Source organism: Xiphophorus couchianus, chromosome 18 (assembly GCF_001444195.1).
Source record: "Xiphophorus couchianus chromosome 18, X_couchianus-1.0, whole genome shotgun sequence".
In the NCBI taxonomy this organism is placed as follows: Eukaryota; Metazoa; Chordata; class Actinopteri; order Cyprinodontiformes; family Poeciliidae; genus Xiphophorus; species Xiphophorus couchianus.
In genome coordinates, this window is record NC_040245.1 from 7899516 (window position 1) to 7925163 (window position 25648).

The following is a 25648-nucleotide window of genomic DNA, read 5'->3' on the forward strand; positions in this document are numbered from 1 at the left end:
CTTGGCCTTATGCCTAACCTTATTTTGCATTCGGCATTACCACTCCCTGGCACTCCACTGCTGTGAGCACAGCATCACCATTTATCCTCTCTGCTCACCCTGCAACCTGCATTTAAAACTGTAAGCTTTCCATTCAAAAGAGTTTCTTATTATCTCTCTTGACATTTTAGTTTTTTTTTTCTTTTTAACTGCATCTTGGGCCTCTTTCTATCATGCTAATTAATGAGTAAAGGCATGATGCAAAGACTTCACTTCAGGAGACAAACAGGTTCAACTCATGTCCACAAATAAATACTCAAATCATTCTAAAAGAATCCACTTATGCTCATTCAAAATTAATTATATACGTCCTAATTGCATCCAAGTCATAGTACGGTAAATTCAAGTTGAGTTTATAATGCCGGTTGAAATAAGCTTACCTAAGCAAACCTCACAGATTTTAGTTTGACTCTTTGACTTGCTCCTTTTAAGCAAACATGTCGGCTGAATGTCGCAGTCTTTGAGTGCAAGAATCAGACTTTTATTTATTCAAAATTAGGTAGGACTCTTATTTTTTTCCATCTTTTTTATATAGATCAGTGCTACAATCACTGAGCTTGTGAAACTATCAACAAAACATTATTATTGGGTTGAAATTCGGTTGCTACACACTGCTGTCATGTCCTGCAATAGAAAAGGAAACTGTAAACATGTAGAGATTCTTTAAAAGTTGCTGTGGTATTGTCAGATGAAAATCTACTTTATCTACAAAATTTTATTTCAGTTGTGGAATAAGCAATTAAATAAAAAACTAGTTTTTTTTTAATAGCCAGATAGGATTTTAAGAGTACTGACTTTGTGTCATTAATAAAATCAAGTATAGGTTGACAGGAGAGATTAGGACAGAAGAAAATAACATTAAACATCTAGGCTATGGCCATCAGGGTCTATATGGATGCTAGCATATAGCATATGAGTTTAGCATTATTTACCACTAAATCAGATAAGTCTGAGATCTGACCTAAAAGTTGCAATACAAAACTAAAGCAAGAAAAACTTATTTAGGCGAAAACATTAGATAAGTAAACCTCAAGATTAGATATTCAAATAAAATGCAATAAATAACTGACCTGGGAGTAATCAATATGCCTAACTGAAAGATCATTGCTACTCCTCCTCCTCGTTAGCCACTATTTTGTAGAATCTGAAGCTATTCAGAAAAGTGGAGCACCCCATTTCGCAAAACTGGCATCAAGTCAGATTTTCACTGGATTTTTTCGCGTTGAATAAAATGTTAAGGTCAACTTTATGATACACAACTTTCTAATCTACCCTTGCATAGATTTTGATGAAAGCAAGGTTATAAACACTACCATATACCAATTTCAATTCATTTAAATTATTTATCATAAGAAAAGCAAAATATCCCATTGCTGATCTAAATCATAGCAAATGGAATTGGTTACTTACTTGTGTCCCAAGTGCTTCAGAAAATATCCAAGTACTTTGAGGGATTGTACACGAATATTTTCACTCTTAGAGACCAAGAGCTTGTAGACTACCCTGGAATAGACACATGATGCAAATTAACCAAGAAGCATGGTCTTCAGAGAATTAACTATAGTCCCATTGATGAAGAGGCACTTCACTGGCTGGCTGACAGCCTCTTTCTTTTGGAACAAATTTGCATATGTGGAGGGGTCTGGATAAAATCAGTAATCTTTTCTTTTGAATAAACCAAAGTCATTTTAACGTATGTATCTGCAACTTCACAGCTAACATGAGGCAAATTTGATAATTTATTATTGCAATCCCATTGTTTTATGTACTTTTATATCCTGCTGATTATTTTTATTCATTTATTGAACAGACACTAATGTTGTGCAGTGAGGTATGTTGATTTTTGTCATGAAATCAACATTTGTGCCTTAATCGTATGCTTTGCACGCTCCTTACCGTATTCCATTTCTCTGGTCAAAAGCAGGGATCATGGAAGCTGGATGCTCAGACATGAGAGCTACCACCAACTGCAACACATCATGCAGGTTTTCATCCTGTAGGCACACCATTATAGAAACACAGAAGATACAGAAACAGTAAAGAAAACAAAAGTTAAACAGTGGAAATGCAGTTTGAGTTTTTTCAATGTAAATGCATCGTCCATCTCTTCTGCAATTGTGAATTTGCCCTCAAAATATCTCAGTATACATGTAGAGTTGAAGAAGCAACATAAGTAGCTAAATAAATCTCTTAGGCTTCCAGTTCAGTTGGAAAATAGAATCCCAATTATCACCAGTCAGATACTGAACCAAACTCCAAAAATATCTTGCTTTTTGTGGCCTGCACTTCACCATCTGGTACTCTGGAAAGATCTCTACCTCATGGCTTTAGCACCAGAGGTAGGTTGCAGTTTTCATGTTCTGGGCAGGCAAATGCTTTCTTAATCCCCTTATCATTAGAGGTCCTGGGGATTAAGAAAGCCCCTAATCTCTGGGGTGCAGAAAAATAAGGGAATTGCAGTTTTTCAAGTAGTTGCAGACTCCTTACCACATCAGCTAATGGAGAATAGTTGGACTTGTGCATTGCAGACAAAAATTGAGTTGCTAGTTAAAACAAATTGCTGATAGAAGAAAAATTCTGAGGAGGATTTGTGACAATGCAGCAAAGGGCAGGAGAGTGGCATAACATCGCTGAGTGAATTCCCTTGGAGGATAGAAAGAGATGTGTACCTCCTGCATTGTTAGCAAATAGTTGAGGATGCTCTGCAATTCATCCTCCTTCACACCCCGATCCTAAAAGAAAACAAAATAACGCATTAAATCATTCAGAAGGGGCGAAAGCATGAAAGACATGTACACTAATAATCTGACACAAGCGTTTCAGCTGCTGATTATTTTTTGTGCAGACGTTTTTCATAAAGAAAATTTCTATGTCATGAATTCCCACTAAGATTTGACTGTTTTTTTATTCTCCAGTTAAACAGAGAATGAAATGTTTTGGAAATGTAGTGTAGTGGAACAAATATCTAAACAGATTGTTTATGCTAGAACAACCTGTTTGGATACTAGTAATTATGTTAGCCCAAACTCCAGCAGACACTTTTAGGTGTCCAGTTTTTAACAATTCTGGACCGTTGCCTTTGGATTTTCTCAAAAGACTGCACTGTATGGCTTGTGCATACAATCCACTTAGAATCCTAACTTTCCCAGACTTTACTGACATTCACAGTGAGAGAGATAATGTAGCTTCGAGGGCTGTCTGTCTGTCATGTGACCTATCCTATCTTTCTAGCTGGACTCCGGTGTACACAGGCAGCTCTTGTGTAACGGAGGCATTTGTGCTTTACACTACTCATTAAATTTTTGAACCAGCAACTTTTCTGGTAAGTTCTGTCTGCACACAATTAACTGCAATCACATTAAAATCAGCATACCAACAGTAGAATACCAATTAAAGAAATCTGGTTGGAAACACCTTCAGTAAGATCAAGTTTATTTAAAACTGTGGCTGCATGGGTTGAATCAAATATAGCTTCAAAAACAAATGAAACTAATGGTTGAGCCTTATTTTTAAATTTCATAAATCTATTGGGACAAAAAAGTCCTGTTGGAGTTAATATATGCAAAAACCTCACGTTATACTGGAATCCAGACATATATTGTACTTTTACTTAATATTTAACTTTAAGATATACATAAAAAGATCCCCTTTTCGGCACAGCTAACTTCTTAAGGAGCACAACAGTAGACCATTTCAAAGGATAAAGGCAGAATCTCTAGATTTTCTCAGTGCAGTCGTGTAGGGAATCTGATGTATGAAGACAGGTGGGATATACCTTCAGAATGAGTTGTTTGAGGAAGAGAAGCATGAACGCCCGCAGAGAGATTACCTCTTTCTGGGTTGGCCTCGGCCCATCTGTGGTTTTAAAAAAATAAATAAATAAATGAAGCGAGGATAAGAAAGAAAAGCAGATATCTTTCTGCTGCTGTCAATTTTTAAGTCTTATTTCTGAGTTTTCTTTGAGCATGTGAGAAAATTGACAAATTGAACGCTCTAAAACCTTGGGTGTATAAGCTTAGGTTTTAACAGATTTCAACAGCAACATAGTATTTTTTTTTCTTCATTTTTCTCTTTTGATAAAAGAGAGGAATTTGTAGATTTGCAATAAATACAATAAGCTGGAAAGGAAAGGCCATCTGCAATATTCCTTCCAAATGTATCCATCATTTCCTGCTGCGTCTAAACTCAGTCTCCCAAGTAACCTTGGCCGCAACATGGGGTCCAGGCTGCCAGTCTAAGGTCACCTTATTCACAAATTGCCATCAAACCGAACAACAGCACATTATAACAGCACTGCATTCCTCTGACAACTTGAAATCACTTTGGCATTCTGACAATAACCTCAAATTGTAATTTATTTCTCATCTCTTTATAATATATCCACCAAAATTAACAATATCTGATAAATTTAGTTACATATTGTGACATTTCAGATCCATTTGGCACAAGAATGTATTTTTTTATATTAGATTTTATTTAAAATTCCCTGGTTTTGAGCCAGGCCTGTTTTTATGTACACAGAGTTAATAAGCTGCAGCAACAGCCAGATCAATAAAACCCAAGAGTATTCATTAGGACACAACAGAAATCACAATACATAGAACGCTCTGACCTTGTTGTGCTAGCAGAACTCCTGCTGTTACATTAAAGGTTTGTCAAAATTTCAGTCGTGTTAACCCATTTGTTGTTTATCCCGTGCAAAAAACAAAGCACTAGGACAGAGAAAATCCTCTGCCACTATGGCGCTATTATATAGCACCAGCTGGGTTAAATACAACAACAAGAGGAAGTTCAGAGAAAATTGGTCACTTTGCCCAATGTTCCCCCCTCTTCTTCCCTGGACTGATAAACTCCAACCTCTGCCTTGGCTGAACACATGTTTATTTGAAATGGGAACCGATATAATGGCAGCAGACACCTGACCATCCTGCTACTTCAGCCAGTCAATGTAATCAATGATGAGGCTCCCTGAGGAAGGGGGAGGAAGGTAAGTGCCTCTGCATCCCACCACTGATTAATAGCAGGAGAGAGGAAACTCCACCAAAGGGATAGAGCCGAACATAAAAGGGATGATAAGAACATTATTACCACAGCCACCACATCTAAGTTATTCACAACCAATTATGCTCACAAACCCTGCACGGCCCTTGTTTCTCATTCACAGACTGCTTTAATTCCTGCGTCCCAAAGGCACAAGAAGAATGAGTTTATTGAAAAACAATTTATGGCCATGTGATTATTGCTGGAATTTTATTGCAGCTTATGAATAATAAAGTCAAGACTATAACATGCGTCCGTTATAGTTGTACAAACCTTTCCACACAAAAAGGATTTATTACAGATTAACTCTCTGTGTCCTTGGTAGCAGAAATCCTTGTTTTTACATTTGAAGCAACATTAGCAGGTATTCGGCTGGAGTGTAATGGTACATGCATTTTGTTGACAGTTGTGGGTATGAGCTTTTTAGTCATATTGTGATAATATACAGGAAAAAACTCTAGTGCTATTTTAAATCTGCTCACATCCAGGCCATTTATGAGAGGAATTTTACATTCTGGCATTCAACTTTTAGACATTAGCATATGAAGTGACGAAACAAAACAAAAAATAAAATCAAAGAGCACAGACAATTACTAAACACCCACCATTTTCACTGCAGTCTAATATTTGTGAGCATTCTGGTTCCCTAGTGAACTATAGTGATGGTGCACAAAGAAAGATGTATCAAATAGAGGCTTTAGTTGTTTTTTTGCCTTATTAACAGTTACTAACAATTCAGGTGAGTCCTAAGGCATAATAAGCACTTTACTACTCTTGTCAGCGGTGGACTGCCATATTTTGTTGTTGAAAACACCATTTTTAAAAAACATCCTGCATGTAACTGAGAGACGTTATGGAGTTTTCATTCTAGGTCCAAACATTGAAGTTCGAGTGTCATAGGGCCTAACAACCCCTGCAAAGGTCTGGTCACTAGCCTGGCTATTTCCTTCCTGTGCAATTCTGCTTGATTCTAATCTCACTTCACAGCACAATCTGGGCATTCTCCTATTGACTTGGCTTCTCCCAGTAGAACTTAAAGCTGGCCAATCAGCAAACAGAAGGAGAAGTTGTGACGTAGGAATGACGTAATTTTTCTACGCTGTTGTAGAATTATAGTCTGTCATTAGTTTTGGCAATGGCAGAGAAGGAAGTGAACAGAGCCATTTTGTTCTCCTTTCACCACACAAACTTGCCCATTTGGACTTTGTAATGGACCACAGAAGATGACACGATGAAAGGTTTTATTTTCTGAAGGGAAATAGTTCATCTTTCCAATGGTGGTGATTTTTAGTTCTGCTCAGTGAAGGAGGCTCCACCATGACCTAAGAGCCCAAAACGTCTAAAGTCCATTATCTCTGTTAATGATCTGTCCTTTAAAGGAGAGACAAAACAAGCTTGAACTGGATGTGCTGACTGGCCAAGAAGCTTTGCTGCCCACCTCATTACACACCATTTCGTAAAAATGAAGCCAGCACAGAGACTGAATAGATAAGAGAGGAAAAAGCTAATATGTTGGCTGTGGATTCAAGTCTCAGTCTAAGAGAAACTGAGCATCTGCCCGACAGCTGGGACAGATTCTGTACTATAACCGAATGATACATGGCTTTAATATGAGAGCATTCTCTATTAGGACCTGCAAAAAACACAAGAGATTATATAAGCACCCTTCTGTCAAAATTTAATCGGAGAGTGATTGATGAGTGATTAATGACACTAATTACTTGCTTTTAATTTCCGGTCACATGATGCCCCTCCCCCCATCCGGTCACATGACCTCTCCCATCCTGTCACATGATGCCCCCCCCTTTCCATTAAATCTGTCATCAATAGGATACATTGTTTTTGGTGAACTCCTTCTGACCTGCGAGTTTTAAGAATAATACAATTAAAGTATGAAAAACAATAAGTGTTAGATAATGGAGAATAATATATAATATAGTATATTTAAATAGATTTGGAACTTTTTAGATAATTTGTCCCAGGACAGCCACTAAATTCAATGTTTTATTGGTAAAAACCTCTGAGTTTTAAGAGTAATAAATTAAAGTATGAAAAACAATAAGACAATAAGTGTTAGATAATCAAGAATAATATATATATAGCATATACTATACCCAGATAAGTTTAAATAGATTCGGATGCGGTACTCACCTCTGGTTTTAAACAGAAAGTCTTTATGATACACAGCGTGAAGGAGGGAGAAAACTGACCCTGCTCAACATGCCAGCTGTGTGTGTGTGTGTGTGGGGGGGGGGAAGTGTCTTTCCCCCACACACACAAAAAAAGTCTACTTTTTTTAACCTCTAAGAAGGTTTTTTAACCTCTGAGAAGGTCTGGAAGCTACAATTCAAATGCCACCACAGGATGATTCTCATGACCTCTGGGGAACAGTCGATGGCAGTGGTGCTCAGTGTACCTGTGTGTAGGCATGTGGGCGTGTGTGCGTGTGCGGGGTGTGTGTGCATGGGTGACCACGTGTGAGAGATTTAAAGTACAACACAATTAAAGTATGAAAAACAATAAGTGATAATCAGACTGTATGGAACTCCATAATAGTGTCCAGTAATAGCAGATTAAGCTCTATCTTGGTAGAATTATATTTCTACATTTCCAGTTATTTACTATCATCTGTAATAAAGTGATGCCAACATCATGGATTCAACAGTGAGGAGTTTGTTCTAGTCATCTTAAAGATGGAAAGAGTCAACGCTGTGCTGATTCTGAGTAGCTGAATGATTCACTGAATGACTTTTTATTAATTTCAGAGTTCAATCATTTTGTGGTGGTCCTAGTCTAAGAAAGAAAGAAACAAAGAAAGAAGGCAGCAAATGTACATGTTGGTTCCACAGGCTTCCCCAGAAAATATGGATAAAATCAGTCATTACAGGGTAAAAGTAATTTGAAGAGAGAGAAGCGTATAAACAAGTCAAGTCAATGACATGATGCATTCTGCATTTTTTTTTTTACTGACTTAAATAATACATTTAAATTGCTGCACTAAGTAAAACGCAGAATCTTGAACGCGTGACGTCACAAAGCAAATGCAATTTTAGAAGCTTGGTTGCTATGGTGACAATTACCAAGATAAAAAAAATCCAATGGTTCCATGGTATGATGGTTCCATATCAAGATATGGAACCATCATTGGATTTTTTTAATTTTTCACCATTGCATATCTCTAGTTACGAGTTTGAGTAAGGAGTCATGATTCACATAACGTTTGCATGTGTGTTTTTAAAATAAAACGAAATAACAAAAATGCAACATACCTGCAACAATTAAAACAAAGACAAGCACATCAACAGCTATTTACATTAAAGTTTGAATACATAGAATGATGATGTAAGACTTTCATCATTTAAACAGAAACAAACATAAGAAGCTATTTACATTACTGTAAAGAGGTGGAATAAATCCAAAATCAAATTAAAAAAATTCTCCCTTATTTTGCTTGGGGTTTTTTTCAGCCTTTTTTAAATAAAAAGACATAATAAAAAATGCAACATTGACATAGAACTTGCAACATTTAAAACAAAAACAAACACATCAACAGCTATTTACATTACATTAAAGTTTGAATACATAGAATGATGATGTAAGACTTTCAACTTAAGACAGAAACAAACACAGGAAGCTATTTACATTTCTTGAAAACAGGTGGAATAGATCCAACCTTTTCATTTTTGTTTAGTTGTTTTTCTGTTGTTTCTTAGCATTTGTTTGTACCAAATGGAGGACATAAAAAAATGCACCTGCAACATTTAAAAGAAAGACAAACACAACCAACAGCTATTTACATTACATTACGAGTCTGAATACATACAATGATGATGTAAAACGTTCAACATTTAAAACAGAAACAAACACAACAAGAAGCTATTTATATTACAGTTAAGAGGCTGAATCCCAAGTCAAAAAAAATACAAAACTGTCCTTTCCTTTTATGTTGTTGTTGTTTGTTTTTAAGCCTTTTTTTATTAAATAAAAGAGTACAATAAAAATGAAACACTGACTTAGAACTTGCAACATTTAAAACAAAATGACACTGTATGGCAGGGGTCTCAAACTCCAGTCCTCGAGAGCCGCTGTCCTGCAGTTTTTAGATGTGCCACAGGTACAAAACACCGGAATGAAATGGCTTAATTACATCCTCCTTATGTAGATCAGTTCTCCAGAGCCTTAATGACCTATGTAACGGGTACCAGGGTTCCGGACCCGTCAGCAGCAGATAAAGCTGAAAAATGTATGAAAATGAGCACATGGGAGACGCAGTCTGTGTTGCTCCAATTTCTCTCAGCTTATTTATTGAACAAACCAGCTCATTTAACTATCAATACAGCCCAATTTATAGATCAGTAATTTACTGTACATATTAAACATATTCCATCATTGACATAAACATCAACATTAGCATTCCTTAGACCAGAAATAATCAAATACCTCATATTTTGTCCCAATTCCCTCAGGTAACAACCTTCAATTCACTGCACTTAATATGCATATTTAATCACACACGGTGACATTTTAATGGGCCTGTATCTAAAGTTATTGTAAACTGGCATAACTATACCAGAATTCAAACCACTCTAACCAAGCGAATGCATCATGTCACAATTCAACCTTTCACCACTGTTTATAACACAAATAAACCCTGGAGCCTGATCTACATACCCCGCTATCATCTGCCGCTAGTGTGCTAACCACTAGCATCACGGCATGTTAGCTACTCCCTCTAGCCACTGCTGGCTCCGAAATACAATAAACTATTTCGATATCTTTACACTTTGACACATTTGCTTAAACATTTCTCGAACGGTACCAAATAATAAAAATACTTTATTAAAACGAACTTGCAGGTTATTCTCACCTGAAAAATGTATGAAAATGAGCACATGGGAGACGCAGTCTGTGTTGCTCCAATTTCTCTCAGCTTGAGAAAACGGCAGAGCAACAGGCAGCTCAGTCTCCATGCGCCACCTACTGGTGAAACACCATTACTACACCCATCGTCAAAGAAATGCATGCTCCTTTTTTTCTATTGTGAGCACACACCCGTGGGCATCACACCTACAGTAATTATTCTATTCAGGTGTGGTGCAGCAGAGGCACATCTAAAAGTTGCAGGACTGTGGCCCTCGAGGACTGGAGTTTGAGACCCCTGCTGTATGATGTGTTTCAGTCCACTTCATGTATCTGAAGGGAGTGAATGTGTCTGTAGCCCCTTTAGCACTGCACAGCCAGACCCGGTCTGACCAGGGCCAGACCGGATCAGCAGGGCTGATCATTTTTGCATTAGCACTTCCAGCCCGGTACCACCCGGCTCCCTGGAACCATGAGAGCTGCGGTTCCAATCAGGCCGGTCAGACCAGGCCGGTTTGGAGTTAGCTGTTGATTGGTTCTTTGGCTGCCGGGGCCGGACAAAGATCAGATCTCTGGATCAGAGGAGCACTAGGCTTTCTCGATGGCTGTCATTTCAATATGCTGCATCAATAAATTCTCGTCATAATCTATTCTTACCCTACACTGGGATTACAATCGCCAGCAGGCAAGGTGGGTGAAGTGGGAAAACAAACGGCAAAGGGTGGACAGACCGGGAATCGACCGCCGTCGCAGTGATTCCCAACCATAGTCCTCCAGTACCCATGCCCTACATGTTTTAGGTGCCTCCTTCTCCTAACTCAAATGAATGGCTGATTGACAGACTTTTGGTGGCTGCAGAGGAGGTCATGCAATCATTTGAATCAGGTGTGGTGAAACAGAAAAACATACGAGTTATTTTTACATGAATTAAAGTATTAATAATCTTACAACAACAAGGATGTTATTCACATAACTTTAAAAAGGTTGAGCTTTGATGTGATGGCGTTTCTTTTTCAAATCTTTGTTCTTCCAGGTTCTATATTTTGCTTCCTTCTGCAAAGCCTCTGCGATCTCTATGGCCTCCATCTCAGTTCTCTGCCTTGATCCTAAGGGTTTTTTCCTTTTCCAGCATGAGGGTGAGTTCCTGGATATCTTTGAGCAGAGATCTCTGTTTCTGGTCGTCTGCCTGAAGCTTGTTGGTAAAAAGTACGGCCTCAGCTGAGAGCGTCTCTGTCATCTTACAGGCTTTCTCGAAACCCTGGTAAAGTTAATCTCTTACCTTTTCCAACTCCAGCTTACCTCTTTCTGCCTCTTTTCTCAGAGCCCTTTCTTTCTGCAGTTCTTTGTCTGTTTCCTGTCGAAGAAACTCTACAGTTTTCAAGAGAGCAGCATTTTCAGTCTCTCCTTGGACCCTTAGTGCTTTTTCCTCTTGGAGCATTTTCTCCAGCTGTTGGAGTTCCAGTTCAAATTTGTCTCGATCATCCAAAGTGATCTCAGATGGAGCCTCCTTGGACGTCTTCTCCACGTCCTCAAGCTTTTTAATTAGTTCCTCTGCAATCTCCACAGCTTCCTATTTGTCTGCCTCAATTTGGGCTTTACGTTCTTGTTCCGTTTTCAGTTCTTGGTCCAATATTTCTAAGAAATTCTCAGCCTGGCCCCTTCGTGCTTTTTCCTCTAGGACGGTTTTCTCCAGCTGTTGGAGTTCCAGTTGAATCTTCTCCCTTTCATCTGAAGTGATCTCAGTGGGACCCTCTTTGGACATGTTCTCCACGTCCTCAAGATTTTTAATCAGTTGCTCTGCTATCTCCACAGCTTCCTGTTTGTCCGCCTCAATTTGGGCTCTAAGTTTACGTTCGGTTGTCAGGTCTTGCTCCATCATTTCAAAGAAAGCCTTAGCACATTTAAATTGGTCCAGGTTCTCATTTTCAGCCTGAATCCTCAACTCTCTCTCTCTCTGGAGCATTTCTTGAAGCTGTCGGACATCAAGATAAGGAATGTCCTCATCTCGAACTTTGACTTCTGTTGAATGTTCACTGGAAACTTCACAGTGGCTAGAGAATTGTAGCGGAATCTTGATGGCTTCCCTTTTTGCACCAAGATTTTTTTCATTCTCCAGCTTCTCCCTGAGCTCCTGAATTTCCAGAAGCAAGGCCTGCTTCTCCTTCCTCTTCTCTGAGACAAGGTCTTCATAGTCTCGTTTGGTGTTGAATTTCTCCATCGTAATGGCCGCAACATCTTGGTGCAGCCCCTTGATCTCCTGCTGAAAGATGTCAAAGAGCTCATTGTTGAGGTGATAGACCAATGGTTTCGGCCGTTCTTTGTTTGTTTCCTGCCGAAAGATCTCTACAGTTTTCAAGAGAGCAGCATTATTAGTCTCTCCTTGGACCCTTAGTATTTTCTCCTCTTGAAGCATTTTCTCCAGCTGTTGGAGTTCCAGTTCAAATTTGTCCCGATCATCCAAAGTGATCTCAGATGGAGCCTCCTTGGACGTCTTCTCCACATCCTCAAGCTTTTTAATTAGTTCCTCTGCAATCTCCACAGCTTCCTGTTTGTCTGCCTCAATTTGGGCTCTAAGTTCTTGCTCCGATTTCAGTTCTCGGTCCAATATTTCTAAGAAATTCTCAGCCTGGACCCTTAGTGCTTTTTCCTCTTGGACGGTTTTCTCCAGCTGTTGGAGTTCCAGTTGAATCTTCTCCCTTTCATCTGAAGTGATCTCAGTGGGACCCTCTTTGGACATGAATTTAATGGCTGTCATGGGACAAATTATCTAAAAAGTTCCAAATCTATTTAAATATACTATATTATATATTATTCTCCATTATCTAACACTTATTGTTTTTCATACTTTAACTGTATTATTCTTAAAACTCGGAGGTCAGAAGGAGTTCACCAAAAACAATGTATCGCATTGATGACAGATTTAATGGAAAAGGGCGGGGTGTATCATGTGACCGGATGGGGGGAGGTGCATCATGTGACCGGATGGTGGGAGGGGCATCATGTGACCAGAAATTAAAAGCAATTAATTAGTGTCATTAATCACTCATCAATCACTCTCCGATTAAATTTTGACAGAAGGGTGCTTATATAATCTCTCTCACAAGAAACTAAAAAGAGAATTTGCCTTGAGATAAAGAACATGTAGCTAGTGAGATCTGTTTTAAATGTTCTCTCTGTGTCCCATAACTCAACACTTCATTATCTACTTGGTTCTTTTTTGTTTTTTTTACTTTTGTGTTTGTTTGGTCATTTCTCTGTTCAGAAGGACAGAGAGAAAAAGTGAGCTGCCAGGCAAGCAAAGACAAATGAATCTGGGCAGCCTGAGACTAATGTACACCATGAATGTGATCCATTTTAAGATGCATCCCCAGCTGTAGTTCCTTTTGCCTTCCTTTAAAATCAGAGGTGTAATTTGTCTTCTATTCAAAGGTCTTCATTTGGAGAAGAGAAAGGGGAGCTTAATGGACATTTGTGATTAACAAATGGGTAGCATAATTTGGGATGGGCAAATGTTTACATGTCTCTGCAATTAAAAAGAAAATCAAACAAATAAGTGTTGTCAACTTTTAATTCAATAGTGATATACTGTACTTTCTTACACAAATGCTTACAGCTTCTCACCTTGTTCTTAGTTTTATTTCAATGCATGCACATTGCTGGGAAAATACCCTCACTGATGTTTTCAATCATTTATACCAATATAATAAACCCAGGACCATTACTCATGGATCAAGACAATCCCGAGGTCTTGCTCTATCTCTAGGCTTTACACAAATGACTGATTTTCACTCATAATATTTAATAATGGTAAAAGCAAGGAAACTGCAACATAATATTGGAACATGATATTGGAAAAGACAAGCAATTTCTTTTTTTAAAGCATACTTCCTTCTATTTAACCAAGGTTGATTTGGTGAAATAGTCAGATTTGACTGTGACTTATGCACATGTTCTTAATACACACACTGATAAAGTACAATCTTCTGAATAACGCATCCTGTCCAGTTTTCCATGTGGCATTAGTTTTTCCTACTTTACATACCATTCTTGGATATCATACAGTGGTACACTATCATCAGTGATGCACAAGTAAATGAGCTATAATTAAATTGAATGAAGATTAGAAGGATACACTGATACATAAATGCTAGTGGCCTTGTCATTCCTTTGTGTTGTGCTGACTTAAAACTACCGCCTATATCAACAAAATAGTACTTTAATTTTGAAAAAAAAAAATCTCAACCTGTCAAAACTGAAAAACTGAAAATCTGTATCAGAAAAGAAAAGCCTGGTTGATGCATGTCCACACTGAAAACAATTCAGTAGGTTAAACATCTGACTGGAGAGATGAGAAGTAAAGGTGAAGGCCCAGTGGAATCCATAAGTCAAAATAACCTCTGATAAACTAAGCATAGGAATAATACAACTATCAGAAGGTTATTCATTATGATCCCATTCTAACAAATCAGAAGAAAAATGAAGTTCATGAAAGAATCTGCAATATTCTCCCAGTACTTACACTCTGGGATTCATTTATGTACCTACAGTATTAATACAAATGAAAATTACCTGTAGGAACAATTCAAGCAGAGGCATAGAAAAAAAAACCTCTTTTGGATTAGCTGACCTTTGATAGTGTGAAGAGTATTACATCAATGCTGTCAAGCTCCAACCTTCAGCACGTAAATTTTATTGGGCCTTGGTGCAGCATAAAGTGGGGTCTCGAAACCAATATAAAACAGCCCCTATATTAGAAAGTGGGTAGTTTCTGAAAAGAATAATGGATAGCAAAAAGGAAATGACAGTTCAAGGACACTTTCTTTTCCTTTACAGCCCGCTTGGTGATGTGCTGTTTCATAGACTTAGTGTGCCAGTCAGTAGACTGGGCCACGTTTCATAGACTTAACACCCACAGCAAGCACCTTACTGGGATGACAATAGATGATATAGTGTGTCTGCCTAAACTGCCATCTCTTGGCCACAGTCCCAACAGCTGACAGACAAACCTTTCTGTGTGGAGACGAGTCATTTAAAAAGTGGTGGAGCTGCTTCAATTTCTGTTGTCACTTTGATAACAGGCTTGGAACCACATACAACACTAGTTGTTGTTTCACTCCCAGCGATTTCCTTTCTAAAATTCTAAGGGTAGTTTGGATTCATCCTGAGATAGATGAGAAGCCTACAACAACCCGTATAAAATCAAATTATGGTTATTGCAATAAAAAAAAAAAAAAAAAGGAACTCAACATCCAGATGAATAAAAATTAAATATGCTCACCTAATCCCTTTGGTGTGATGCCACTACTGTCTGCGGGATTGGAGGCCCAGTAGTAGTATTTCAGCATATGCATGAGCTGAAGGACCGTACCAACCCGACGGATTGTGTTGTAAATGGTAGCTGTGCCAATGAACTCAGCAGAAAGGTATGTATATAATGAAAGCTGAACCTGGAATGAGAAAAACAAATATATATATTCATATTACCAACAGCACAGTGAAATAATTATGAAAGGCACATAACAGCTTCATCAACTGGACAAGGAGTGGAAATTAACAGGTGGGAAAAACCCCCAAAGTGGAAGCAGAGCTAAGAGATAAACCTGAAGTCGAAGTGCATAGTAAATCTAAAACATGGGTTTTTAAAAGGAAGTGGAAAAGTACGTTTCAATTCATGTTTTTGATGAGAACAGTCAGTCAAATTTTTTGTCATCAATGTCGGCGGGTGCTTTTGCAGTCTTGGTTTTTATGTACCCAACTTTTTCAGACATTTCCTACCGGCTTTGACAACCGATGATTTAGAGCACTTTTCTGTTATATATTGCTGTCTACTGCAATGAAATGTAGTTATGCTATTCTGAAAACAAGATTTTCCTTGCTCAGAAAAAATTGACAACATTGGAGTTTAGGACCATTACTGGTATGATTTCAAATGTTTTTACCTATAGTACTCCAAAGAAACACCATATCTAGGTTAGTTCCTAAATTCCCTTATGAGTGGTAGAGTATGCAAACGTTACCTATTTTATATGCTGTGTGACATTTTAAAACACAAACTTCAGAAAGGTGCCCTTACAAAAAGGAAGGACACCTTGTGATTATTCTTTTGTTGCAATAAAGCTTCTTTGTAATAAATGTTACAATAAACTTCTCCATCAATTCTCCTGAATGCTATCTCCAAAGGTTTCCACATCCTTCCTATAGTCTGCCTTATTACAGCTAAGAACGACATGGAGTTGAGATTTTATGGACTGGTGCCAGCAGAGCCATCTGTAGATTAATTTCATGGTTGTTTAGCTTTTGCACATTTGACATAACTGTGCAATATATGCTATATTTTATTATTTTTTTATTACAAATTTGGAGTTTTAACTGTGTGCTTTCCATTTGCTTGTTCTTCTGATACACTGTGTCCCCCAACTGTGGGTTGATGATATTCTACTCCATTCAATGTTCAGGCTGAATGGCTGGGATTAAAATAGCTATCTTAGTTAATACAAAAAGATGATTTCCTGAAAAATAATAAACTGGGAAATGACAAACAAAATGCAGTGGATTTTTAGCCAGGAAAAAATGATCCCATTACAAACTTTCACCTTCAGTCAAGGGTCCATCCAAAAAGCCCTTTCTCTTTATCTTGGCCATTTTCAGAGCAGATTTCACCCCACTTTTTGCCTGATTTGGCCCTGGTTCTTATACTGGAAATGAGGAGGAAAAAAAAAAACTACCCCAGAAAATCATTCTAGTTCCTAAAAGATTCCTGCAGTGGAAATTCACCTTTACATAAACAGAAAGAAATGCAGTCATAAAATACAATTTATTCACAAGGTAATGCCAGGAGTCCCCTGCTTTAATGCACTTATAGCATGCTATAAGTTGGTAGCAGAAAGGGACAGGTAAATGAATTTTACCACTTTGGCCACATAAGGAGAGTGCACCCAAGCAGTTGGCCTCAGAGATGCTCAAAGTGCTCAAACTCCTTTCATTACCAAGCTGTTTCTCTCATTTTTCATCCATCCTTTCTGATCGCTCCATTTTGAAGCATCACTGGCATGCCTCTGGGCAGTTTGGTATTCCTTTCATACTTCTATTTATATATTTGTGTGCTGCGTACCAATAAAAAAAACACATTTGCCACACACACTACTTCTTTAGTAAGTCTGATTTCATTTTATGGGTAATTATTTAAATGTAGGATTGGAAAAACTCCAAAATGTTTAAAAAATGTATTTGAGACCAGTGAAATTGGAGCATAACTGCAACATTTAAATGTTCTATGCAATTTAAAAATGTGTCGCACAGGAACAAAGCACTTTAAAGTGTCCAATTTAGGACACACCACCATTTTGAGATTAATTGAAAAAAAAAAACAAAAACAAACAAAAAACCATTCTTCCTCATGCTGCAAATTGCCATAACACCTTTTGTCGTGTTAGTTGTGAACTTGGTTTAATAGCTTTCATTTATATACTGAGAACAAGTTACGGTTAGTTTTTATTTGTTCTTTTGTTCCTTCATTTATTCTCATTTGCAGATGTATTTTACCACCAGTTTTACCTGCTGCCATTGAAAGCTCACCTTTATTGTCACAAAGAAAATGTCTACTTGACATCTTGCTTCCACAAAAGAAGCTGGATGTGAAGAAATTTGTCTTCACACTTTTACAAAGGCAGTGGTGACAAACAGTCGAGTTTGAATCTCTGGTTGCTCATCTTGTTATTTGCGGTAGCTCACCTTGGCTGGGGTATAGATCCAAATTGCTGCATTAAACAGGATGTGATCACACAGCTGTTTCAGCAGTGGCGCTCCATGTGGCAGGCCGTCAAGATACTTTGCAAAGGAGAGGAACTGCTCTAAAACAGCTCTGCTGATGTGTGCACGAGAAGACTGAAAAAACAGAGCCACAAAATCACAATAAAAACACATTCATGATGGCATTTTAATATGGTCACTGGATTTTGAAAATCTATTTATTTGTAAATTAACATTTTAATAAACTTGACCTACAAGACTATTATAGTTGACCTGGAAACAAATTAAACTCATAATATGTAATATAATTTCAAAACTTGCACATGCTGAATTTTCTCTTTAATGCACTGGTAACAGTTAACCCATTTACTGGAAGAAAAGGCACACCAAGGTTTTTAAAAAAAGCCATCTTCTTAAATTTTCCATCATACCATTTTCACAATTTAAAGTTATTTTGAAGAGATGGCAGAGAAAACGTCAGAGTGACCTGAGTTTTCTCCAGCTGTGTGGAGCAAAGCACACAGCTTTGCACCACACAGCAAAAGTGTGTTGCCCCCTCACCTGTTCCTGCACACTATTAATCACCTGGTTGTAAGAAGGTTTTTCCTTTTCTTACAAGAAAGACAAATTCACGTAAAAGAATGACAAACTATTTTTTTTCTTGGACTCAAGTTTATCATACTGAGACTCTCAGACAAACTCATACCTGGTAGAACACAAAATTTATCAATGCTTTTGGGGTTATGGAGGTTTCTTGGTCACAATATAAATAAAATAAATTTGTTCTCAAGTATTAAATACTGCAGTATCAATTCATCATTATAACATTGGTGAGAAATCAATCTACTCAGCTAGTCCATCTCATTATTATATAATAAAACAAAATAAGGATATAATGGACACTTCTACAGGCAATTCTGCATGTGACAAGTGCCATTACAACTCACGCCTGGTGCTTATTGTCATTCCAGGTGGGAATTTTGTGAAAGGAGGGAAGAAAGAAAAATGAAGGCCAAAGGAGGAGAGAAGTTGTGGCATAAACAGATCATGAACAGATGGTGCGATATGTGAAAGTGTGAAACCTGGCAGCAGGAGGGAAGGGAGAAAAAACGGCAGCTCTCAGGTGCCGACTATGCCTGGCTGTTAGTTTACAGCATCTGAAGCCAGCAGACAGGCAAGTCACTGAGTGACAAAGTGGAGTCATATCTCAGTGCTCTGAAAGAGACAGCACTCTGGGGATGCCGGCTGCTAGATCTGAATCACAAAATGGGTAAATAAAGACTGATGCAGAAAGTGGGGGACATGTTCCTCTGTTCAGTTCAAAGAAACGTACAGGACTTTGCCACGGGCAATGGAAGATTAGACTACTGACAGGGCTTTGAGAGTACAGACAAAACACTGTGCACCTTGATAGAACAAGACGCAGACAAGACACAACGTACCTGGACAATGAGAGATAGCAAATGGGGTGTTCACTGGAAACTCGCAGACTGTTGGTCTACATGAAATTGCATATCGTTCAAACGTTTTAATGAAAGCAAATGTGCAAAAAGAGATTTTTAAAGCTGATGCAAGACTTTTTAAATTGGAATTTGATCTGAATTAATGAGAGACAGAGGATCTCAATAAGTAAGGAATGTAATGTAAAGGTTACAGTAATTCAACTCAAAAGTGAAACTTGTATATATTTAAAGCGCCTCACATTCTTCACCTGTTTAAATCAAGTTTTCTTTTTAATCTACATAAGAATCTTTAATGTACATATTTTTAATAAAAAGAGTAATAATTTAAAATATGTCCATAAGTATTCAAACCCTTTGCTGTTACACCGAGATATAAAACACATCTTTTAAGTTCATTTCCTTATTACTTCGTGACTTGCTTTGTAACTGCTAGCTGAAAATGATTTTCTCAGAAGTTTTAACATTACAAAATATTTTCAATAAACGTGGACTTCCTAGTAGAAAGGAAGTCCATGCAATGAAACCACTTGTTACTTGGTCATGGCTTCTTTTGGATGAATTGCTGCATCAATGCATTTAAGATGAAGACAATCAAAATTTGGATCTCTTGCTAAAACTTGCTTAGCAATCAAGCATTGCATCAAGATTGCAATTATTGCTTCACAATAGTTGCAATCAAGATAGTGGCTCTTTCTATAGTGTTTGTACACTTTTCTACCCCGTGTTTTCCTTCCACTTAACTTTCCAGTGCTGTGTTTGGATGTGGCACCTTAAACAGACAACTTTTTTGTTTTACTCCCCTTGTGAGAGTCAAAGGCTGTTTAGGAGACAACTGTCAAATCAGCAGTCTGACACATTACTGTGTGGCTTGTCTAAAAATCTAATTGGCCTAATATTTGAATTTCATGAGGACGATCATTTTGAATTTTAATCAATTGCAAATCTTAACCAAAATTAAAAGTAATTCAAACCTTGAAATTTCTCTATTTGTTAAAGTCTGCCCATTATAGAAGTTCCACTTTTTCAATCGAATGGTTGAGATAAATTCACTGTTCATTAACATTTTAATTTAATGATATAGACACTTAATGGGTTTGTCGGTGAAACTTTGATGAGATTGGCTCCATACCTTCTCTAGCAGGTACCCAATCACTAAAAAGCCCTTTCCTCCCAGCATCTGCTCCTGCATGGCCACAGAACTCTTCAGCAGCTCAACCAAAAAGGCTAGGAGAGTGGCACTGCAAAAAAGAAAGAGAGAGAAGAAAAGCTAAAAACTCATCGGGTTTCACAAGACTTCTTAACAGGAATTAAATCTAACAGTCATATAGAAAATTAGATTGTTGTGGTAGTTCCATTTGCGTTGTTGTGGTGGTAAAAATAGCAATAGGATAATAAATTAGCAGCATTTGCAGCATGGGAAGACAGTGCAGCCAAGGGAAAACAACAAGGTCATTTTCAGAGGATGTCAGCAATCAGCTGGGGAATCAAGCCCAGCCTTTTATCCCTCTTAAATTCAGAAAAGAAAGTTGGGGTTTTGTTTGAGTCCTCTGGGGAGCAAGGGGTGGTCTTTGAGGTGAACTCTAACAGATTGTGTATGTGTTCATACGGGAGTGGGGGTTCAAAGGACCAAGGCATTGCAGTGAAGAAAATGTTTCTTTGTTGTACAGCTTTTCTGCTGAAGCCTTTTGGCTGAAAGACAGTGGTGCTCGGTGACACTTCTTAATCGGCTTCCAATGGTTTCCACTCCAGCTCAACAAAAACAAGACTGCAATCACCCCTGCACAGACTTGCTCATATAGTGTGCACACAGTATGCATGCTCATCCAGTCTGATGTATATCTCGTATGTTGGTGCATGGTCAGTTCGAGGTCCCTTTTTCTCCATTAATTCACTTTCGCTATTACAGACAAAGTAAAGTAAAAATAGAAATGTGTGACAATCAACTTTGTGCTTCCTTGGTTCAGATAATTAACAAGAAACCAGTTTTCTTCCAGTGTGGTAGAACACAGCTGACTGATGGGTTTTCACTCCTGCTTTGCATTCAGGTTGGCAACAAGAAGTATCATAGAAAATTATTATTAAAAGGATATTTTAAAAATCACTATCTGTGCATGCTGTTGGGAGCAGCAAACCCTCAGGCAAAACAGGAAGTTAATTGCTGAAAAAGCTTTGAACTCCAATGCCCAGCAGGCTTTAGAGGGACTAAGTCTTAAAGCAACAACAAAGTGCCATGTTTGGTAGGGGTGCACACTGTGAACCAAAGAGGAACGCACGCTGGCGAGAGGACAAGAGGGACGGAGAGCAGAGAGGAGTGGAGTCTTTGGAGGCAGAGAGCTTTGGGGATCAGGGATTTGTGCTCCAATGTGGCCACTCCTGCATCCATCCATGTCATTAAACTGTTGCAGTATTAAAGCAGAGCTAAGAATCCAAACTGCACACAACCGCAAAGCTTTGGCAAGACAAGCTCAGGATAAGAGGAATGAGAGTAGAGATAATAATGAAAAATGGACTACAGTTTTATAAACACTATTACAGGATTCAGACTAATAAAACTTCTTTAACAGATTACTTGCTCAATTGCCTCGGTTTATACGTACTGAGAGCAATATTTGCTGTGTGCTGTGCATTATATGACTTCCCTTTTTCATATGTCTAAGCACAACAACTAACTGGTTAGATATAGGAAAGGTTACTTTTTGGTGAAAACAAAGACTTTCAACATTAATGCAACATCTTGCCAGCATGAAATCAAGAACTTCTTAAATTCCAACTGTACACTGATCAGGGACAACAGTATATGAATGATCATATCAGACATTAATGCTGATTACACATTTTTGCAACCCAGTTGCAAACCAGCAAGCCCTTACTGGTCAGAATTTTAAGCCTAAATGGGGCTTAACATCTACTGATTTGCAATAAGTCTAACAGCTATGTAATGCTATCTTGGAGGGAAATATTTAAATATTTTTCTTACAAATTAACATGCATGAGATACTCCTAGTCCTACTTTAATCAATTTAATAATTTAGATGCAAATAAATTATTGCAACTATTTTCCCTTGTAAAGACCCAGAAATGAGCTGTTCAGACTCAGACAGCTGAACAAACTATTCCTAAAAGAACGCTGGATCCAAAGAGTGAAACCTAGTCGCATTAACAGATCCAACCTGCTATAGTGTCATGTATTTAACATCTACTGCATCAAACAAGGTTGTGCTCTGCATGGTAACAACATATTAACCTACCAGACTGTAGTTTCCACCTGGCTGTCCTTTGACTGATGAAAGTCCAGCTGAGCAAAAAGTGGAAAGAGTACCTGGATACCACCAACAGAGTGGATGGCACTGTGGATGGAGTGTGTAACTGTGGCTTTCACATCCTGTGAGGATAAAAGTAAAACAGAAACAAGTACTATGTTTGGTACAATATCTGCGAATAGACAAAGTCAGAATTTAAAAAATAAAAACAATGTTCATGTTGACTGAATAAAAACATAAATAAAATAAACATAAATGAATTCATCATTGCCTCAGGTGGTGTGTACAGATTAAGAGTAATGCATTTGACCTGAAGCATAAGGGCGTGCGGTGAGTGCACAAAGATAGAGGCGTTTTCACGAGGCGAGGACTCCAGGCAAAGCTGTGCGTCGGTGGCCTTGGCGTTATAGGTGAAGGCGATGGAGCCTGCCAATTTACCGTCGTACAACACCTGCTTGTGATGCTCTGCTAAGTGGATATCACTCTCCGACTTGAACTTAAACGTACTCTGCAAAAGAAAAAAAAAAAAAAATTAGAGCAAATCAGGGAATTAGGAGATAAAAGGAAACACGAGACAAAATGCAAAGTTATTTTCTGCACAAGCCCCTTATCGCATTCTCTGTGGTGCTATCTTAATTATAACTTGATGAAAAAAAATTATTTGAGTGAACTGATTAAAGTTGCGCGAAAAAGGCAACATTTTGAAAATGCAATTTCTAAACTGATTAGAACTGTCTTTTTGAATTTTTATCAATCTTTATTAATCTTTATTAGTGTAATCAGCTACAAAATGCAACACAATTTACCATTTCAGTGATGCAAACCATTCTTGGCACAATTAGCTGGGAAGCAGCAGAATAGCGTAAAGAAGCTGTGTGAGGTGCAACATTTCATGACTTCACCTTAACGTCATTATCTTCTGCAAAAAAAGTTGAATGTAATCTCACTTGTATATCTTCTAAAAACACATTATACCGATTACATTAAGATGTATTTTACAAAAACAAAGTACTTTTTGCTCTTTTATGTTGCTTAATATTGGCTCTCTTTCCCTTTTTTCTCCCTGGAGGAACATCACTTGGTGCTCTGCAACTTCTACAACAGAGAGTAATGATGAGGAGGAACACAGCCTGACCAAATGAATTAAGGTACCTTTGAAATCTTAAATGATTGTTTACTTGTTTTAATTTAACTAGACGATTTATGCCAAACTTTTCTTGAATAGTATCCAACAAAGCACTGTCATTGTGAATTCTCCTGTGCTCACTCTGAAGTGGCTACCAACTGAACATGTGAGCATTTTCACTCTCCTAGAACTGAATGGGTCATTTAGGGTTTAAATATATTCGTGCAAAAGAAGTAAATTAAGGGATATCAGATATGATTGAAAACACAAATAAAACCTGGCAGTGTGTAATTAAGTTCTGAATTACTGTCGTTTCACAACCTGACAATTAGAGGGAAAACTTCAAAAGTTAAATCAAGTCCTTTTCAGAGAAAAATACTTTTTTCACCATCAAACTTCTGGTTAATTTAGGATGCCACTTTTAAATGTCCCTACAGTACAAGTGGGGGATTTCCCTTTTTTAATATTTCAGATTTGCCCATTGCCATATTACCTTCTGCTGTCTCAAGACACTTTGATCACCTCATGAAAGCACAAATCCAGCTAGTTAATGGTTCAATAGAATATTTAATATAATTAACATAACAAATTGCTTATCAATGACAGAGTAGTCTTAATTTACTCAATCAATTATTTGTTGACAGATGAGCTAAAATAATCTGTCAAAGCTGTGAGAATGGACTAAGCTTAATACTTAAATCAATTCCTCTAATCAGTAGAGCTGAATTATTAATGAATGCGAGAAATGTTTTCCATCTTTCTCAGAATTATGGGCAGCAAGCATGTGCTGATAAGAGAGAGATAGAGCTCTGCGGCGAGGAAACAACCATATGGTCCCAGCAGATTTGTAGAAAAAGCTTCTCAGAGCATCCTGCACCTGCCTAAAATGCATCAAAATCTGTTATTTTTAGTTGAAGTAAAAACATAAAGAGGGCTACTGGCTGAGACTGTTAGTACTTCAGTAGAGCTCCATTTTCCCAGGATTCTAACCACGGGTGGTACTATGATTTGGCACGAACTATACCAAGTAAACACAAAAACTAATGACCTGTCATGTCGAGCTAATAAGAAGAAACACCTACGCATATTTTGGGAACACCATGTATAAAACAGAAGTAGGCACTTAACCAAGAACAATTGCAGCGACTAGTTATTACCTCTGAAGTCGGAGCGTGGATCTGAAAACCCAATTTAAGCATGCCCGAGAGTCAAGTCTGAAAACCAACGGGAGATTCTAATGGGCATGTTCAGAGACAAACTAAATTCTTTGCATTTTATGCATGCTAAATGAATCTGCTTTTCAACATTGGTTAAACAGTTCTATGCGTTCATACAATTTAATGAAACATGAATCACCAGAAATGCAAATAACAGTTTGATACCGCAGCTGTGCTCAGTGACAAGTTAATTAGTCATGGGAATAAAAGCTAACTAGTTACTAGCAAAAGACTTTAAAATGATTCATTTGCTATTTGTACTATTTCAAACAAAGCTGTTGTTCATTTAATGTGTATTAATGTAAAACATCTACTTGCATTAATGTAGCAATGGATGTCATCACCTAGCACTACATCCCTGCACATATTTCTCCAGTAAAAAAACATCAGAAATGGTAAGGATGAACTACAACTTCTGCTACACCACTTCTTACTTTGCTCCAAAAAATATATACATATACATATTCTCCTCATTTGCTATGATCAAGTCCACACAGCAGCTATTATGCATCTCATCATGTAGTCTCTTACATCCTTGGGTAGTCTTTTACTCATGGAGCCCAAGTGACCAAAAATAACAAGCTCAAGTGCCTCCACTTCTGTGCGGGCACTGCAGCAGTGTGAAAATAAAGATCACATGGGTTTTGACTATAAAACCTTGTGCCATGACAGCATCATTCCACAGACCAGCCAGTCATATAAAAGAATTAGGGCACAGTTCTCCCTTTTGCTCTAAGAGCAAAAGGCCATCCCTGAGCAAGGGCGAGCGCTTGAAAAGGTTCAGAACCCGAGTGTTTTCTGTGGTCTGAGTGTAACAAGAACTTTTAAAAAATTGATGCTTTCAGTACTGCAATGTATATTCAAAAAGACATCATTACCAGTCCCAGTGTAGGT

General features: G+C 37.9%; 1 protein-coding gene across 7 annotated transcripts in view; it reads right to left on the reverse strand.

The window, feature by feature from the left end:
• Positions 1–25648, reverse strand: part of nbeab (neurobeachin b) — a 229300-nt gene that overhangs the window by 139169 nt on the left and 64483 nt on the right. For all 7 annotated transcript variants that reach the window (XM_027999172.1, XM_027999168.1, XM_027999170.1 and 4 more), the window contains exons 9-17: positions 22722–22919; positions 22400–22533; positions 20281–20389; positions 17671–17823; positions 15218–15386; positions 3815–3894; positions 2709–2771; positions 1936–2033; positions 1450–1542 (exon numbers count right to left, since the gene is read on the reverse strand). In XM_027999172.1, coding sequence (XP_027854973.1) covers positions 1450–1542; positions 1936–2033; positions 2709–2771; positions 3815–3894; positions 15218–15386; positions 17671–17823; positions 20281–20389; positions 22400–22533; positions 22722–22919 — 1097 coding nt within the window. The remainder of the gene's footprint in view (positions 1–1449; positions 1543–1935; positions 2034–2708; positions 2772–3814; positions 3895–15217; positions 15387–17670; positions 17824–20280; positions 20390–22399; positions 22534–22721; positions 22920–25648) is intronic.